The sequence below is a fragment of the Chelonoidis abingdonii genome, chromosome 10 (genome assembly GCF_003597395.2).
Source record: "Chelonoidis abingdonii isolate Lonesome George chromosome 10, CheloAbing_2.0, whole genome shotgun sequence".
In the NCBI taxonomy this organism is placed as follows: domain Eukaryota; kingdom Metazoa; phylum Chordata; order Testudines; family Testudinidae; genus Chelonoidis; species Chelonoidis abingdonii.
This window is the reverse complement of record NC_133778.1, coordinates 68,875,390-68,895,378: the sequence shown is the minus strand read 5'-3', so window position 1 is coordinate 68,895,378 and position 19,989 is coordinate 68,875,390. Positions and strand designations below refer to the sequence as shown.

Below are 19,989 nucleotides of genomic sequence, written 5' to 3'. Positions count from 1 at the left end.
ATATTTTTCCTGCATATTTTTTGCTATGAGACTGATCATGTTTAAAGTTGATTATCAGTTAATTTTCCTTTAATAACATCAGACTAGATCTGTGTTTCTCCTTTTCATAGTTGTAACCCACACATGCATGACTACCCTACTACTTTTGTTAATTAAGAATAACTGGAACAGGGGCTTTTAGAAAGTATTTAAAGTAAGCTTTTTTCCTTTTTATACTAAAAATACATTAGTGGGAAAAGCAGATGATTTCCACTGGGCTGTGTCTGTGAGGTATCAAAATCAGGTGTAATAGTGAGATGTGTTGCAATTGTAATAGATTTTAAATTGGTAGAGGAACTGTACCATGCCAGTTCTTGATGCATTTTCTCTTACCACAGCGAAAACAGTAATTTACAGCAGTTACACAATTTGGCCATGGCAGCACATGATCATTTTAATAAATTAAACAGCACAATTATTGCTAAACTGTATGCATGAAATTGACACATTCCTAGAATGCAAAGGAGAAAGGCATATGAATTAGTCATATGAATGAGGACAATGAAAATTATGCTGGATTGATGACTGAATGTAAAGCTGAGAAAAGGAGCAGTATGAAATGTTGTGGGTTAACATGAAAGGAAAATGGAGTCAGCTAATGTCAGATGACGTTTACCATACAAACAAAGAAGTGATACCAAATAACAGTGGAGCTCATCTGACTCTGAGACAAAGAACTATATCAGTTTATGGTTCCCAAATAATTGATGAATGAAGATGAATGTTGACAACCATCAGTTGCTAAAACATAATCCTAATGGAGATGGATGATGTCAGATGATTGCCAAGTTCCAAGGAGTTGGAAGGGACAAAGCAAAGGAGTTGGTTTTATACATAAGAGGGAGAATTACCGTTAGGGAGAAAGAAAGGGGGGTCGATCTGCTCAGTTACATGGGTGCAACTGTCATTGAGGTCAGTGTGTAATGCACAATTGAGTGTAGAAATGAGCCCATAGCATGTGCATGCGTGTGGAATGGGTGGCTGTGTCAGTATTTCATCTTGCATTCACAGTGATGAAGGAATCTTTTTCTCCCTCTTCTGTCTCTGCTCCTTTCACTAACTCCTGAAGGAGAAGCTCACACATTTAATCCAGGCAGAATTGAAGAAATACCTAGAAATACTCTATAAGACACAAAGATCCATTTCTTTCCTTTGAATTTTGGTGAACTTTTTGTGCAATATTTTATAGTTGTCTTACTTTATTTTGGAGCATGAGCTTTCATGGGTGAATACCCACTTGGTCGGATACATCCGACAAAGTGAGTATTCACCCACAAAAGCTCATGCTCCAATACGTCTGTTAGTCTATAAGGTGCCACAGGACTCTTTGCTGCTTTTACAGATCCAGACTAACACGGCTACCCCTCTGATACTTTACTTTATTTTATTCGTTGACTATGCCAAATAGCAGGTTAACAGAACTGGGAATGCAACTGAAATTTCCTGAATCCCAGTCCACTACACTAACCACTTCAGTATATGTATCCTAAGTAAATTGTAGAATTATGGGTTCAGATGGTCTGATCCAAGGATTGAAGTGCTTATCAGTTTCTTCATAAGCGTTTTATTGTTGGCTTGGCTGCAAGTCACTTTTTTAAACTTCCCTGATATTTGTTGGGAGACTATTACAACAAAACTTAATATGTTCTGCAAATTCTTAGCATGTGTAGAGGACAGCTTTCTGTTTCAGAAAGTTGAGGAAACAAACGGGGTCATCTGTTTTGGATCTGATTTTGACCAGTGGTGAATTAGTTTCACACATGAAGGTGGTCGGGAACTTGGGAGGAAGTGATCATGATCTGATAGAATTCAAGGTCTTATGGAAAAGAAACATGAGATCAGTAAAACAAGGAGGCTGGACTTCAAAAAGGCAAATTTCAACCAACTCAGAGAAATATGGAAAGACCAATTAAGAAGAAAAGGAGTCAAAGGGGGCTGGCAGTTCTTAAAAGATGTAATACTAGTGGCTCACCATCAAGCTGTTTTCATCAAGCTCAATGTGGCTGCACAAGGAGCTCCTTAGCTGTCTAAAACCAAAAAGGGATACATACAGGAAATGGGAGGAGGGACATGTCACCAAGGATGTATGCATGGGAATTGTGCAAGCATGTAGGGACAAAAAAATCAGGAAAGCCAAGGCAAAGAATGAGTTACAGCTAGCAAGAAATGTTAGAGACAACAGGAAGAGGTTCTTCAAATATGTCTGACAAAAGAAAGATCAAGGATGATGTGGGTCTGCTGTTCAATGGAGAAGGTGAGCTGGTAATAGAAGATGAGAGGAAGGCAGAGCTGCTCAGTGCCTACTTTGCTTCAGACTTCTCACAAAATTAATGTGACCAGATGACTAATGAAGTTACCAGAGACAATAAAGGGGAAGGAAAGTAGGTTGGGATAGGTGAAGAACATGTCAGAGATCTTCTGATTAATTTGAATGAATCAAATCAATGGGGCCAGATACTATTCTGGCAAGTGTACTGAAGGAATTAGTTGAAGAAGTCTCAGCACCACTGGCAATAATGTTTACAAACTCATGGATGCCAGGAGAGATTTCAGAAGACTAGAGAAGGGCTAACATAGTGCCCATCTTTAAAACAGGGACAAAGGAGGAGCCACAGAACTTTAGACCAGTCAGCCTGACTGTAGCAAGGTGGGACTCACCCCTGCGGCACCTTCCGCTGGTAGTCTTGGGAATTACCTCATCCAGCCTCTGGAGCACCCCCTGCAGGCCGGTATCCCACTGCCACTGGGCCCCCTCATCCCTGCCTGGACTCGAGTGCCCTGTTATCTGGGCTGCTGCCCCGTGGCAGTATACCCATCAGTCTCAGGGTCTGCCCTCCCCAGGGAACCCTCACCTCACCTCAGTTGTAGGCTACTGCCTGTCACCAACTAGCCCCCACCCCTGGGGCAGACCGCAGTATAAGCCACTCATCACAGGCAAGGTGGTTTTGGACCTGCTGCCTTTGCCTACCCCTGGGCTGGCCTCTGCAACCCCAGTACCCACGGGCCCTCTGCTAGACTGCAGCCTGGGGCTTTCCAGGCTAGAGCCTCCCTAGCTCCTCTGCCTTTCCTCCGCTCCACTCAGGTCCCTGCAGCCAGGTCCATCTCCCTCTACAGTTAGGGATAGACTGCTTCTGCTCCTGGCTCCGAGTCTCTTATATAGGGCCAGCTGAGGCCTGATTGGGGTGTGACCCAGCTGCTTCCCCAATAAGCCTATGAGCTGCTTTTCCTGCCAGAGCCCGCTCCCAGGGCTGTTTTAAGCCCTTCAGGGCAGGAGGAGAAGGGGGTAACCACCCCACTACACTGACTGATTCCTGGGAAGCTACTAGACCAATGTATAAAACATTCAGTTTGCGAATACCTGGAGAATGAAGGGGTGATCACTAGCAGCCAGCATGAATTTACCAAGAACAAATCATGCCAAACCAGCCTGATTTCCTTCATTGACAGAATAACTGATTTGTTGGATAGGAGGAATGAGATGAACATAATATACCTGGACTTCAGCAAGGTTTTTGATACAGTCCTAAAAGACATTCTGATAAGTAAGCTGGAGAAACATGGACTCAACAGAACTACCATTGAGTAGATACATAATTGGTTAAACAGCCACAATCAAAGAGTAACTATTAATGGAATGATGTTGGATTGGAGGGAATGTCTCAAGTGGGGTTCCACAGGGATTTGTTCTGGATCTGCTGTTTAACATCTTTATTAATTACTTGGATGTAGATATAGAGAGCACACTGATCAAGTCTGCAGATGACACAAAGGTGAGGGGGTTGCCAATACTATGGAGGATAGAGCTAAAATTCAGCAAGATCTTGATAAATTGGAGAACTGGGCTATAGACAACAAAATGAAATTAAACAAAGACAAATGTAAGGTGCTACACTTAGAGAAGAAAAAAATGCACAAACACAGAATGGGGGGAAATTGGCATGGCAGCAGCACTGCTGAGAAGGATCTGGGAGCTGTGATGGATCACAACCTCAACATGAGTCAGCAATGTGATGCTGTTGCAAAAAAAGCAAACGCAATTTTAGGTTGCATTAAAAAAGGCATAGCATGCAAATCATGGGAGGTGATAGTACCATTCTACTCAGCACTGGTTAGGCCTCAGCTGGAGTACTGTGTCCAGTTTTGGTCACCAATGTATGGAAAGGATGTAGAGAAACTGGAAAGAATCCAGAGACAAGCAACAAAGATGACCAAAGGAATGGAATTCATATGAGTAAAAGCTGAAGGAAGTGGGTATGTTTGGTCTGGAAAAGAGGAGATAAGCGGGGATATGATAGCAGTCTTCAGATAATTAAAACGCTGCCATAAAGATGGAGAAAAGTTGTTCTATTTGCCTCAGAGGGCAGGACAAGAGGCAATGCGTTCAAATTCAGCATAGCAGATTTGTGAGCAAATTTGTGAGCAAAGCAGATGTGTGCACAAATTTAGTGGGGGTAACTTAGGCAAACTTTGAAAATGAGGCTTTCCATATTGATCAAGCCAAAATGAAGAACGAAGGGAACAGATTTATTTGCATATGACACTGACTGCATAGGGCACGGTATTCGATTTGAAATGTCTTCAGTGGAAGAACTGAAGCGGAGGCATTGGATTTGCTTATCAATAGATATTATTTTTCAAATCACCCTCTGATCAAATGAGCATAGCCAGTTCTTTTAGGACAATTTAGTTATTTCCTTTTTTGCATCAGACTTCACTGATCTATTTTTAGTTCTTTTATAATGTAACTGGCAATGTTAATAAGCATTTCATTTCAGCTAAAACAGTCTCATAAATCAAGTCAGAGCTACAGTAAAACCCTGGATTTGCATTCTTGTTTGCAACAGAATTTATTGCCCAGGTAGGAACAGAAAAAACACTGCAATAATTTTTCTGAGATTGTCGTAACGGAATAACAGATTTTATGGCAGCAGTGTCCTCTGGGCATGCTCAGCTCATTTCTCTCTAAAGGACAGACCAAGAATTACAAAATTCAAATACTGAAGCTGTTGGTTAATTTGAGACCCACAGTACAGTAGCATAGGCAACATTTTTAAAAGGGAAACATGGTAACTCAGCCAGAGTCTTTTTATCACTGTTTTACATAAGCTGATCTGTATAAAGACCATTGTAAAATTTGAGGACTTCAATAACTCAGACATAGGTTAGGGGTTTGTTACAAGAGTGGGTGGGTGAGATTCTGTGGCCTGCATTGTGCAGGAGGTCAGACTAGATGATCATAATGGTCCCTTCTGACCTTAAAGCCTGAGTCTCTGAGTAATCTCTCATGCTGTTGTCGTTTAAGCAGTATCCTTATTTTAATAATGCTTTATGTGCAATTAGACCTATGCTGTAGACACACCAGACCTAACTGTCCACTCTGTTACACTAGTTGGTACATGGAGTCACACCAATAAAATAGTGGTGTAATGCAGTAGAAAATCAGACACCAAGGGATCAGCTGGTGGAACCCAAGCTGCAGGCAGCCCCTAGTGGTGGAAAGTGCAACCAGTACAGGAGAGCAGAAGTGCGAACTGCTGGAAGGATTTGATATGGCCAACATCCCTTGCCAAGTGAGAGGGGCAAGCCTGGGGCTCTGTCAAGTCATTGTCAGAGCATATCAGTATGTCTAAAATCCTCCACCAGCTATAGATGCAGAGCCAAATGCAGACTGGTTGATTGTTTAGTTGTTGTTGATCATGGACATGGATGTACAGTAATCTTGCAAAAGCCTGGGCATGTTTTATGGCTTGCTTGGGAATGGCTACACTACTCCTATACAGCCATCCACAAAGATTACTCATGTCAGAAACATTATTAATCTCAATGGAGGAAAGTGCACAGGAAATGTTGGCAGGGAAAGGGTTGTGCACTAAATTCATGGACTACACACAGTCCAGCTGCAGCCCAGAATGCCTTCCTCTGCAGCTCCAACTGTGGAGGATCTATGAAAGCGTGCCTGGGGAGGACTCCATGGTATCTCCTTTCATTTCCCCTCCCCTGCACATATGTATATGCAGCCCGAGACCTGAATCTGGCACCCAATATTTTCTAAACAATCACTGTCAATGAAATGTTTTTTAATATTCAACCATATAATAAGATCCCTTTGAAAATTTCCGTTCTGTAGTGCAACACCTTGGAGGGTAATGAGGACTTTGCCAGTCCCTAATAACCCTTTGTAAATACAAAGCATTGCAGCTTTCCTGGCTATAAGGAGAATGCTGGTTACTTTGCTAATTCCTTGAGCTACATTCTTCTGTAATCTCAAGTATGAAACTGACTTTGTGTTCTATTAGACAACCTACTGAATATCATTAAGGACAATTTATCTAAATCTGCCCTTGAGTTAATGCTAGGCCTTAGGCCCTGATTTATAGTAACTGAGCCTGGGGATCCCCTATAAAAATGAAAAATAGCAGCTATTAAATTTATAAAAGGGAAACAACTTGGAAAAGGAGAAAGTATGCCAAGCTAGCCTCTCCAGAAATGGCAAAAGGGACCATATGGTTTAGAAATCGTTTGCATAATCTCTTCCAATTAAAAATAAAACCCATTGTATAAAGAGCATCTGTTCTCAGATGTCAACATTAGGGGCAAAAAAAACCCATCAGGGAATCATTTAAATCCTTCATTGTGTTTTTATTTTCTGCATTCAGCTTTTACCTATTTTGAGAAGTTAGCATGTCCCACATCAAACTACACTACACTCTCATGGAGTATTCTTTGACCCATTGTGAGACACTAGCATTCCTGCAGAGGGATTATTTGGTTGCTTGATGTGAAGCTACTGTTACCCACACACCTCCTGGGTGTGGTGTCTGTCACCTCTAGTGGCCCCGAGACCACTTAGAGATTAATAAGTCTGCTACAGCCTTAAGAGCTATGTGGTTTTTAGCTCATGCATTTAGCTCCAGAGATCCCAGATATGATCCCGCTCACTGACGACCGGGGTCTATTGGTGTTACACTGCCAGTATGATTGCAGACTGTTATGTTTACATTTACAAGACATTCCTTTTTTTTTTTTTAATTTTATTTATTTTATTTTTTTGGCATTAAACAGGTCAGGTATCCAGCCTTTGTTTCAACTGGATCAGTTCATTTGATGAGTTCTCTGAAATTTGGAATATCTGACTCTATTCAGGTGAACATGGGCAGAGGTTTTTGCAATGAATCATCAATGTTCATATAACAACATAATTATCTAGACTACTGGACTGTTTTAAAGTAAACTTAATCCTGGTGATATTAATCTCTTCTGGCTTCATCTCTGTTTGAGGTAAAACTATATTTAATGTGTATACCACCAAATTTCAACTCCATAAATTGAGATTACCTCAGCTCTAACAAAATATTCCTTGGGCCATCAAATCCTGTTTTCCCCTTGAGCATCACTTGCCTCCTCCTGTGGAGAAACTTAATCTGAGATCTGACCAGTGCTATAGACATCAGGAAAATAACTTCCAGTTCAATATCATTTAAAAGCAGAGGCGGTTAGTGTATTATAGGTGACTCTGTAACATTCTGCGGAATGTCAAACATCTTGCACCCAATACTGCTGTGGCCAGTGCTTTCTGAAAGAACCAAGACACTGGAGGATGGTTCCCCTCTCCTCTAAATACTCTGGCAAGGGCAGGGTTCCACGGTAAGGGAAAGGAAGAGGTGAACTATGTTGCTCCTTTGAAAAGGAAGTCAGGCTGCACATTTCATTATACACATCAGTGTATAAGCGGACACCGTACCCAGCAGACCACAGGTCTCCATTGTGCTCTGAGTTGTCTGGGATAGGAGCCAGTGTTGATCCTAACACTATCTTGAATGTTGTGGAGGATCCTGCCCTGCTGCATGCCTCAGGGAAGAGGCTGCACACACAGCGCAGCAGAATGCAGGGGCTCTTCTGTGTCTGTTTAACAATGAAGAAGTTGGTTATAAGGAAGGGAACATGTCTGTTAGCTGTGTAAGAGACTAGCAGCCAGGGCCTTGGGCATTACATAACTTTGCCTCTGTCTTACTGGGTGACATTAGAGAACATCTCATAACCTCTGTGTACCTCGATAAAATGGGACACATAATGCTCACTGATCTCACAGAGGTGTTGTGAAGCTTGGTGTATTAAAGTTCAGAAAGTGCTTTAAGAGCTGAGAGCCTCAAACAACAGCCACTTATTTAAGCACAAGGTATTATATCTAAGGAGAGCCTTGTCAACCAATGAGCATGGCATTCATTAATGTTTGTCTAAATCAATGGTTCTCAAACCGTGGTCCGCGGACCACTTCAAATGGTCTGCGGATTGTTCCCTCTAAGGTGTGCGCCTGGGCAGCTGCACACGAGAGAATGAAGGGTCACCCACCTAATTAGTGGAGCCATCACTAGTTAAGTGCCTGGACCCTGGAGAAGATGCAGATGTAAGGTGAGGTGGTGCGGGGAATAGAGGATAGTTGGGAGCAGGCAGTGGGGTAAGAAGAGGGTGTGAGAGGGCACATCCATCGCATTAGAAAGGTAAGACTACTGATATTAAAATAAAAGTTGTGTGCTTTTATTTTTAGGACAAAAAAATTTATTATTAAGGTTTTTTTATATAGTGCTTTTATCCAAAGCACTTTACAATAGTTAGCTGATGGTGCAAACAACATTTGGAAAGATCATTAAGTGGTCTGCCAAGACCCTCAGCAATTTTCAAGTGGTCCATGAAAAAAAAAGTTTGAGAACCACTGGTCTAAATAAAGACAATTTCTTACCAAAACTTCTGAGAGAGTAGAACTCTCTCCAGCATGTTACTGTATTTATGATATGAGGTGGACATCTGTATGTTCTCCATCCAAAGCCCATTTGAGACTCACCTGTTCAGAGTTCCCTGGTTAGTTAACACTTACCACATTATTGAGCTTTGCCTGTCCTGTTGGTACAGTGCCTTGAGCTGTTTACCAGTAGGTTTTTGGTCACTGTATACAGTTGGATTTCACAGAGTTGCTGAACAATTTGTTGGGAGATGACATATGATGTATAATACTTCTGCTGAGGGAATTCTTGGCCACTTGGGTCCAGATACTCTGTTTTGCCCAATCTCTGGGGGAATTTAGAACAGCCTGGGGGCTGCCAGATGTAACAGCTGAGTAGCTAAATGTGCTCCAGCCATGCTCCTTCCTAACCTCCTACACCCAAGGCTGCTACGTTGGCTCTGTGCCCACTCAGGAGATACAACTGGTTTTTGTTCCTTTTGTACTATTTCAGGGAACCAAGTGTGAGCCTTGGAGCCATTGAACACCCTCTGAGAGGTGCTGAGTGCCATAGAGGGCACTCAGAATTGTCCAGGATCAAGCCCATACTGTCCTTCTGATTGAATTCTAAAGCACGTTGCTGAACCAACATAATACGCTTGACATCTGGTCACCCTTGACTTGAAAACATTCCAGACAACACTGAATGTGCTTTTTTGGGTAGAGTGAAGAAATGCCTCTGAAATTCTTCAGAGAGTGCCATTCAAGCTGTACTGCAGATGTGTGAGCACGTGCATCAGTCCAAAACACAGCACAGCCAGGATGTGGTTGTCTGGTAGGGACACCAGTATGGGTGCAGTCTGGCAATGAGATGTTTAACATGAAATGTATATGTTGTTTGAGCTCATAAAAACAGATTTCCTTTCTATTAATATATTTATACATTTCCACTTGCTATCACTGCCTTTTTCTCTTGCCATAGAATCACATTATATGTCTCGATTCCACAGCTTGCTGCATCTTGTAATGTCTCTGGTATTATCGCCTTATTCACAGCAGCATAAGCTGTGAATTTGGGCTGCAGAGCCATCACGGTGATCTCAACCAGATGTGCAACTAATCGGTCACATAGAAAGAGATCTTCCCAGGGAACTGGAGTCCACTGATTGATTGTATTAATTTTATCAAAGAGACGAGAAAAGTTAGAGGAAAATGTCATGCCCATCTTAATGAAAATTCAAGTTGAATGTAACAGGTCCAGATCCTGAAGCCAATGAAATTTTGCCTGAAAAAGGACTTCAGCACTGAGCTAAAGACTCCCCAGAGAAAGGGTCTAATTCTGATCTAAATCTGGAGTAAATCCATTCACCTCTTGACTCCCGTTTTAGCCCCCTTGTGCCTGAAATCACAGTCTGGCCCACAATAAAACCTATTCACAGAGATGCAGCAAAATGTTAACCAGAATTTCCAGTACTCTCAGCCAGGCATTTCAAAGCTGTACAGGCTTTAGATGGAGGAAACTGGGTACCTCAATGCCTGTAGTCTTTGGCAGACCCAGTCACATTGGGATAAACCTAAAGCCCTTCTCTGATGCGTGAACACCATCTAAGTTTTCTGCTGTTTGATCTTGTTTAACCTCCCTTTTTTTGAAATCTCCTATGAAATTACACATATATCCACAGAGAACGTTCCTTAACCCATTTCCCTTCCCCCAGGCTGCACAGTGAAAATTGTCAGGTGAAATCCAGCAGTGGAAAGTCTGATTATGTAGTCCCCTTCGGGGCTGTGGTGACAGTTCTGAGATTTTTCAGTACAAACTAAATCAACCTTTAAGAATCTAATCCAGTTGTCTGTTTATCTCCTGATATAAATGCAAACCCCATTCTTTTTCTCTCTGCCTCTTTCACCCTCTTAGAATAGTCCGTTTAGGATAACTAAATGTTTCTATCCAAAACTGGCTGTCATCAAAACCAGATGGGCAGAAATCCTAATAGCAACAGAAAACTAGCAATTTATATGAGTGCACAATACAGCAGCACACAGAAACACTTTGTTTAAACCAGCACAGAGCTGTATCTTATTGAATATATGTAAACAGCGAACTACAGTGAGTTTTTCTAAAATATGTAAACATCATTACAACACTTAAATAGCCTGAGCAGTTCTCACTGACTCTAACAAATTCATCTTCCATTGTTGCTTGTTTGTGTGAAATCAGATATGTTTGTTTGAGATTTGTACTGAAGGGATAAATAGCTCTTTATTTAACTGAAATGTATTGTGCATGCTACCTCGATTCTTAGGTGCTGTGTATTGTTTTTTGCTTCTGGACATCTTTGCTTTTGCAATATTAAAACAGAAATCCAAACAGATATGGCAAAAGAGAAATGCGTTAAGCGTGAAAAAGATGTAATACATGCACAGGAGTTCTGTTAACAAAGCAGTCCATGCAAATATACTTAGAGCATTAATTAGAGATGGGCCAGAAGTAGAATCTTTTATCCACACCGTCTCCCAAACAGATTAATATAGCAAAAGATGATGCCTTGTGCATTCCCTGCCAGTGAAGCTTCTAATATTGACTAGTTATATACAGGTTATTAGCCTAAATGGACAATTGGCGTCACAGTTCAGTTTTAGATCTTGGCAAAAGCATGTCAGGCAAGCAACCTCAGTTGACAGTGTTTGGAGTCCAGTGTGAAATTCATAAGGAATTATTTGAAAAGTAGCATTAGGTATAGTGCACAGAATATCCTCCCACCTGTCCTCCCAGCTCCCTACCTTCCATCCACTATTCAGTTTAGAGATGGACCTCAGCTGCAAAACTTGGATGAAGATTTGAATATTCCCAAAGTACAGGGAATTCAGAAATAGGGCTTGGTATCAGTCCCATGTGGAATTAGGTTATTTACCTCTCTTCACACTGGCAGTGAGATTGTCTGACCTGTAATTAACCCCATAGCACTGAGGTACAGCAAGTGCACTGTGAGTTGTTTAGTCCATGTCCTCTGTACAACTGGCCATGTACATTGTTCTTCAGAGTGTTATGGGTTGGTCAGGATAGTATTTATTTACCTAGAAACCATCAACAGATTATTATAAGCAATTTCCCACCTCTCAAACAGAGCTTGGTTTGATCTTTCAGAAGCAGAGTGTATAAGACCCACTGCAGCATGTGGGATGAACAAATGAGGTTTTGGGGCGTTTCCCCTAAACTTGTAAAAAGGTAACATTCCTGCCCCATGCCAAACAAAACTACACTCTCGTAGCGTATTGTTAGACAGCCCTGCTGAGGTCTGGTATATTAATAAAAGATAATACGAATCCCAGGTAAAGCTTCACTTAATGCTTAGCACCCCATAGCTTATTTTACCTGAGCCTAACTTGTCCCCATTTTAGAAGTACGTAGAGTTCCTTTCCTGGGGACACATCTGGCCCAAACCCCAGCTCTCTCTGCCAGAGGACTATTCCCATTTCCATTTCCCTTTAATATTTGAGTGATAAGGCACTAGCAAATGTACTGCAGTGAGCAGTTCTGTACTGGCAGGGGGATGGACTGGATGTGACCTGGTCTTTGGGGCTCAGTCTGTGCTCCCCTTCACTTTCTCTCATGGCCACTCTGCTGCCTGAGCCCAAACAGATGTGCGGATGCCCATGTGCATGTACCAGACTATGATTCAGAAAAGACCATAATACATTAATCCTACACAAAATATGACCATACGGGCTCACAAAGCTTTTCTGGCTCCTGTGCTTGGAGCAGCTTGGATTGCCTGACGGCAGGAAGTCTTCATGACTGGGATCATTTTTAAGGGTTGTGTTTCATCATCCCAAGGCTGTTGGGCAATTGGCAGGGTCCTTCCACGTGAAAGCGTCTGTGGGAGCCTCAAGTTGTTGTGTAGTTGGGTCAGTAGAGTCAACATACAGTAAACTGCTCACATCAGTGCTCATAATTTTGTGAGTTTTTTCCCCATGTGTGAATCCTATAGATGAATGGCTCCGTCACTGCAGACTGTGCTGGCACAGGATGGGGTTCTCTTCTAGCTCCAGCATTCCTCTGAAATTTATTTCCATTGCATAACTGAACTGTGGAAGCTCTAGATATGTGTTCTGCCTGATGAACCTGGTATACTAGGCATAGGGAAAGTGCGTAAAATAACTAGTAACGGGGATAATACTGAACTGGCTTGGATGTTAGTAAAAGGCAGAACAGAGATGACCATGCATCCAAACTGATAGTTCAGACCAGGACCTGAACCCTGCAGTTGTGCCCATCTCTAATTAGTTGCCGTGTGTAGCTAGCAATGTGTTCAGTGTCTGTGGGCCATATTGTGGCTTTTAAGCTGCAGTCCAGGCTTCATGGGATGTGGAGGGACTTAGCCAGAAATTCTGCAGTGACTGCTCTGGCAACTTTTCACACAGATGTGGTGGATACATTTCTCTGTGCTTGCTCAGCTCTGCCATCTCTCTGCCACTCCCCCTTGGATGGCTAGCTCCACTGGGGCACTAGCAGGGAGCAGTGGCTGACCTACGGAATGTGCCTGGCTCTCTGCAGCCCACATAGCAAGAGATGCAATTGATGTTTTGTTATCAAGTGGCACATATTCTTTCAATGTTTCTGCCCGCTGCATCGTTGAATGAAGTTGGTCACTCCAAGGAATTATTTCTGAGAGCTAATCAGATGGAACCATATGACTCTTTACAGACGCATCTCAGCCTTTAACAACGTACTAAACTCATCAGTTATGTTTCATGGCTCAGGCACAAAAGAAAACAAAGCACAGAAGATGGCTTCATGGCCACTGGCAGCAGCAGTTGCTGTGGCTACTGCTTTTGCTATACAGGAGACCAAGGCACAACTAGGCCAGGATAGGGGGTTTTTCAGTCCAGAATTCCTCGTTGTGCAGGTTTCACCTGGGGCAGAATTGCCAGAGTCCCACACTAGCTGCTTTTAGGTCATGATGCCCTGAACTGTTTCTGGGCCCCTTTGTTGAGTGCTAACATTTTATTATCTGTATTTGCTCTCCCCTTTTCTTCCTGATCCTAATATTAATTGGGTGTGCCTGTGCCCGGAGTTTCTCTGTTCCCCGGGGACTACTGGGTTTGTCCTTGTGTCTGATCTTAATGTTCTGCTTTATTGTCTATTCAGGGTGGTTGGATCTTTATTTTTATATGCATGTATTGTACTGTTCCTATTGTATAGTGCTTAGATGCTAACTAACACCCGGCTATCAATTAATTAAATGAATAAAGTGTAACGGAGTTATTTCTAAACTAATAGGGGAACATGTCAGAGAGAACAGTATTAAACCATTTTCATGTGAAATACAGGCTCTAAGGCATTATGTATTTTCTTTTTCTCTCTTTCGTATCAAATGTAATTGTGGCATGCATATATTTTATTTTGCATGACTGGATTACATAGGATAACATTTTATGGCTGAACTAATTATTCTCTTTTTTAAAAATGTATTAAACAAATAATAGACTAAGGGAGCACTTCCTAGGTGAAAGGATGTCTAACATCACCAGGCTGATCCATCTGCATTTCACTTATATGGTTTACAGATATTTTCCCAAAGCTTGGCATTTGCCAGGTAGTCAAAGCTCAGATACGTACCAGGTGAAGCTACTTGCTAACTCCTTTTGTGGATGTAGCTGAGAGGATCCTGAAATGATCTCCCATCACAGTTAGAGTAAGATTACCAGAGATCATTTTCCCTCTCCACAACTCTAGCTGAACTTCAGATGTTCATTCTCAGGCCTTGTCATCCCCCAGATCCATAGCAATACATGAAGCGGATGTGAGGGAAGCTCCATCCTCTCACTGGAACATTCTGGATAAGTTAGAGGTGCCCCATCCCTTTGATGAAACTGAACTCTCCTATTACTTCTCTGCTGGTACAGTTTCAGACCCTTTCTGCCCTGAGTTATACCATAATAAATCCAACTTTATTAGCCGGATAGCTTTATTAACTACAGTGGCATTGTTCCAAATCCCAGTGTAACTGGGCAGAATTTGGCCCATTGCCTCGAGTGACTATTTTTAACAAGTGAGAGGAAAGGCTGTAGAAGTCACTAATTAATGACATCTGAGGTTCACCAAGTGCAGGTGCTTCCTATGTGGTACTGTTTAGAAGTGCTGTCCTGGTTGAAGGACCCTTTATCACAGAGAATTAGGACTTTAACAAGATATTGAAAAAGCCATGTCATAATTTCATTTTTAGGGTAGCCATTCCTGTGTCTCTTGCATGAGGTGCAGTGTCACAAATAATTAATGTGAACATGTCAGATATTCAGTGCGGGGCTTCGTAGATTGATGTTCATTGTAACATGCTTTACGGTGTTCTGCTATTCTGAAGCAGAGGCTTCTCAAGGCGACTCACTCTTTTCCTAGGTGATTTTCGGGCTTTTTCTCCTCTTTGGTTTAAACCAATAAAAATGGACACACTTTCCAAAAATCAAATCAGCCACCTGAAGAAAGCCTTTGCCTGGTTTGTAACACCCGCCACCCTCGTTACTGGAAATGATCAGTCCCTGGCTCTCATTTAAGGAGTATCCAGAGGAAAATGCAGCCATTTATTTAAGCCCAGCTCATCTGAGACAGTTGTTTGTTAATACACTGTTCAGCACATCCCTCCCAGCCTCCCCCATATTTACATAAAACTACCTTTCAGTCCCTTGCTATTAGCTTGCTGTATGATGGCAAACATAGACATCTAGTGGCAGTTTAGTGCAACGCACATAGCTTTTAAAACGTCTTTTTGGAATGCAAATAGAAATGCCCCAGGCTTCTCCTTCAGGTGCTTATTTTTCCCTTAAAAAGGAGGAGAGGTCTGATTTTCTCCCAAGAGAAGCAGTGGAGGCCTCATCATTTCAAAATAGAGAACATGCTGTACAGAGCAACCCTCTTAGGGATGGTACCAGAGGACAGAACAAGGAGTAATGGTCTCAAGTTGCAGTGGGCGAGGTTTAGGTTGGATATTAGGCAAAACTTTTTCATAGGAGGGTGGTGAAGCACTAGAATGGATTACCTAGGGAGGTGGTGGAATCTCCTTCCTTAAAGGTTTTAAAGGTAAGGCTTGACAAAGCCTTGGCTGGGATGATTTAGTTGGGGATTGGTCTTGCTATGAGCAGGGAGTTGGACTAGATGACCTCCTGAGGTCTCTTCCAACCCTAATATTCTAGTATTCTTTTGGTGAAATGAGGGCAGGTTTCTTTTCTTGCATATTCTGTATTCATTCCCTCATTGAAACCCCTGTTGATGTCGTGTGGAGAGAGTGCAGAACATGAATGTAACCCAGTCTGTAGACAGGAGAGTTGGAGCTTACTCTGAGATTGATCAGAATGCTGGGGAATCCTGAACCCCAATCATTACTCTCCTGCAAAAACACAAGAGAAGGAAAAGCAAGAAAAAAAACAAGTGTTCTAAAGAAAATCTCCCAGAGCAAATATAGGAGTTAACAGAGGGTGGTTTTGAATGTATTACCTAAGGTTGGCAAAGTCAATAGAAATAAAGGAAATCAGAGGCGCAGCTAGTTGAACTTTGACAAAGGAAATGACTAACACAGCTGCTAAGGAATTGCAAAAGAAATCCTATCATCCAAGAATCTAGGATTGCCAATACAAATACAGTATACCAGCCAATTGCATTCGGTGCACTTTAACCTGTTGATATTTTTCTTTCTACCTGGGCAGTTGTCTGGAGGGTGTGAACTAACCGTGGTGCTACAAGACTTCACAGCCGGCCACAGCAGCGAGCTGAGCATCCAGGTGGGACAGACAGTGGAGTTACTGGAAAGGCCCAGTGAAAGGCCTGGCTGGTGTTTGGTACGGACAACTGAGCGGAGCCCCCCTCAGGAAGGCCTAGTCCCCAGCAGCACTCTCTGCATCTCCCATTCCCGGAGCAGTGTGGAGATGGATTGCTTCTTCCCTTCAGGAAAAGGTAGGAAGAAATTTAGCAGGGTTCCCCCAAGAGTGACATTAGCAAAGACTATTTCAGGTTTCCCCTTTTGAAATACACAGCTGTGTGATTTCTAGCATCATCCCTTTCCCAAGGAACAAGTGTAAATAAGTTACATTTTAGTCATTAATACATTCTGCTAACACCTTCTTATAAATCAATACAGTTCTAGGAAATCTCCATAAGAGTCTCTCTCTCTATTACCAGCATCATTATTATCCTGAGACACTGGAGTCACAGATCATAGTATAATCAGAGACTTTAATATAAATCTAGGAGAAAATGTCTTTTGAATGTCGTATGGGACCACCTTCAACTTCTAATGGTCTAAGAGAAGTGAAAGTTCAACTGTGTGTATTTTCAGAATGCCCATATTATATATCTCATGCTTTATGGATGCTGCAGTGTACGTTAATGCTAGTTCTTTTTGTTATCTTCTGACGTGCTTGCCCCTTTGTCGATCCCTGCACACAAACTTTCTTTTCACTGGCACAAGAGTCGGTAATTGCAGGTGAGCCCTGGTGATGTCAAGTTTTCCTTTAGGAATATCCAATTGTCTCCATTTTAATTTATTCATCAGTTGAGTAGATTTACAACTTGACAGTGACAAAGACATAATGTTGAGTAAAATACAGTTTCTTGAGTGGATATTCAGGAATTACCATGTCAGAATAGACTTTTGAAGATCAGATAGTCTTGCCTCTGGAAGTGACATATACTTGTATCTTAAGAGTGGGATGACCAGATGTCCCAATTTTATAGGGACAGTCCTGATTTTGGGGGCTTTTTCTTATATAGACACCTATTACCCCTCACCCCCTTCCTGATTTTTTACACTTGCTATCTGGTCACCCTACTTCAGAGGAAGGTGAAATGACCTGTGTACTGTGGTACATCATGGTGAGAAAGATTCCTCCACAACCACTCATGCATGGAAACAAGAGGACTGATGCTGTCCTTCCAAATTTTACACATAGCTAATGTTACTACAAAATGAAAATCTTTTTCATACAAATGCATACAATTAAAAAGTGAAATATTATTATTAATTTAGTCAAAAGTATGATTAATTTAGCAAGCCTGATTGAAAAAAAAAATTCTAAGCTAGGCAAAGGATATATACTGTTCTAAAAAAAATTGATTGGGGGATAGATGGAGCAGTGCTGTCTGTATACTGCTTACTAAAGCCATCATGCAGTCACCTAGTAGGATAGCTCCAAGCTGTCGATGGTCAATACATGAAGCTCCTTTAAAAAGAACTAGTGTGCTACTCTGACTAGCTGCACACAACAATATACATGCTGGAACTTGATCACACCCGCAAACTAGCAGACCACAACCTGTTGGGTCTATAGTGCATGGCACCTTCATTGTCCTGATCCCCTTTCAGTGTATTATTAAGTGCTAGGTGAGAATTCTGCCAAGCAAGTGCTCTAAGGAGGGGAGGGAGAAGAGGCTCCTTATAGAGTATTCCTGACCCCCCAAGATACCAACCTGGCCTGGCCTTTCTGTTTGTGAATTTCCCCATTACAGCATAGGAGGCAGAATTAAATTCTTTCTCATTAAACAAAATAAGCTTGGAGGTTTTTATAAAAGGCATTAAAATGTGCTATATTCTGTCCTTGTTCCTTTCAAGAAACCTCCATCACCACTGACATGGGCTTTGCACAAAGATGAAAGAAAATAGAAAAATGGGTAGGGCAGACTCCTGTGGATGTATAGTACTAAAGATTTTGAGTCATGGTTTTAATTAGAGATGGGCCTGAACTAAAACACCAGATCAGATAACCACAGAACTAAGGGGGAAAGGAGTTCACACTCAGATTTGATATTCCCCAGTGGCCTCTCTCAATTATGGTCCTTCTCCATGCTCTATATTGCATTGGGAGAGGAGAAAAACATCCAGCTGCCACTGATGCTGGTTGTAGTTAATCCTAGAGCCCAAGAATCCCCAAACCAGATCTGAGTTTCACCTGTTTTTTGCTCAGTTCTACTGCTGCTTTTCCTGTCTATCTCATCACTGGAGCCATGATGTACTGTGACAACTTTTGGTTATGCTGCAGCAGGTGCTTGTCCTCTGTTCATTCACTAGAGGGTGCTGCTGAATTGTATTGTTAGAAATGTTCGGCGGTTAGTCTAGTGTGCATTTGAGAACTTTAATAATGGTAAAGTGCGGGGGAGAAGCATATAATTAAATATCAATCAAGCCTCTTTACTAATAGCTGCACCCTGAAGTGATTTACATGAGGCAAGAGTGTTGTGTTGGGTAGGAATATTGTGACAAGGTACTCATGCTCTGGTATTTCACAGAGGTGAGCTGAAACTGGAAACTCCAGTCATAACCCATTCAGATTCCTGGCGCACTAAACTTTAAAATTCCAGATCAGAACCTGCACCTATAGTTCCTGTTCTAAGTTATATTTGAGACCAGAAAAACCACCGTTTTCCATTACTGGTAGAGATACCACCAAAATTGCATGAAATAAGTTGATCTCATGAGATTTCTGCAATTTTGGGTCAAAATCTCAAGAGACAACTTTGCAGGATTTCAGTGCTGTTGAATCTGAACTTAACAGTAGCTGTAGTTTTCTCTCTCCGAGCGAGTCAGAGAAGGGTATCTGTTTTTCATTTAAAAAATCTGCCCCCTTTTTCATTAAAAATGTCTAAATTTGAATGTTTTGAGCAGCTTAGGTTTTTGCATGGTGCCTGTCACTGCAGCCACTGTTTTCAGACCAAAACCCAGCATTTTTATTTCATGGGCCAATTCACAATTTTATATGGAAAAATATAACAAGCAGACTTCACCCGTCTGTTTCAAAGTCTGCACAACTATACAAAAGCAGCAATGTGGTAGCCGCTGAAGTCTTGCAGTTAACATTATTTATAATTGTCTTTATAAGCAATATAATTTCAAGGATGAAAAGTCTCTTCACTTAAAACCTAGTGTATCTATCAGTAAATTGGCCATCTGAGACATAATTTAGCAGATTTCTTTCAAAATATTAAAAAATAACTGCATCTGCTTAGTGAGAAATGGCAAATAATTGTATAACGATCTTTATATCTAATACGGTTTATATAAATCACCTTACACTGTTTATATATATATGTGGGGGTCTTAAAATGTAGTTTATATTGGCCATCAAGCCTAAAAACTTGTGTGATTTAATGGGTTTGCTCCAACATTTTATCAAGCATCAGTGCAAGTGTCACCTAAAAAATATCAATCAATGTTTGTAATAACTCTCCTGTTTAATGGCCAGTGAAGATA

The 19,989-nt window shown here is 41.6% G+C and overlaps 1 protein-coding gene across 6 annotated transcripts in view; it reads left to right on the top strand.

The window, feature by feature from the left end:
* KALRN (kalirin RhoGEF kinase) overlaps window positions 1–19,989 on the top strand; it is an 833,042-nt gene that overhangs the window by 672,458 nt on the left and 140,595 nt on the right. For all 6 annotated transcript variants that reach the window (XM_075070289.1, XM_075070290.1, XM_075070292.1 and 3 more), the window contains exon 34: window positions 16,454–16,700. In XM_075070289.1, coding sequence (XP_074926390.1) covers window positions 16,454–16,700 — 247 coding nt within the window. The remainder of the gene's footprint in view (window positions 1–16,453; window positions 16,701–19,989) is intronic.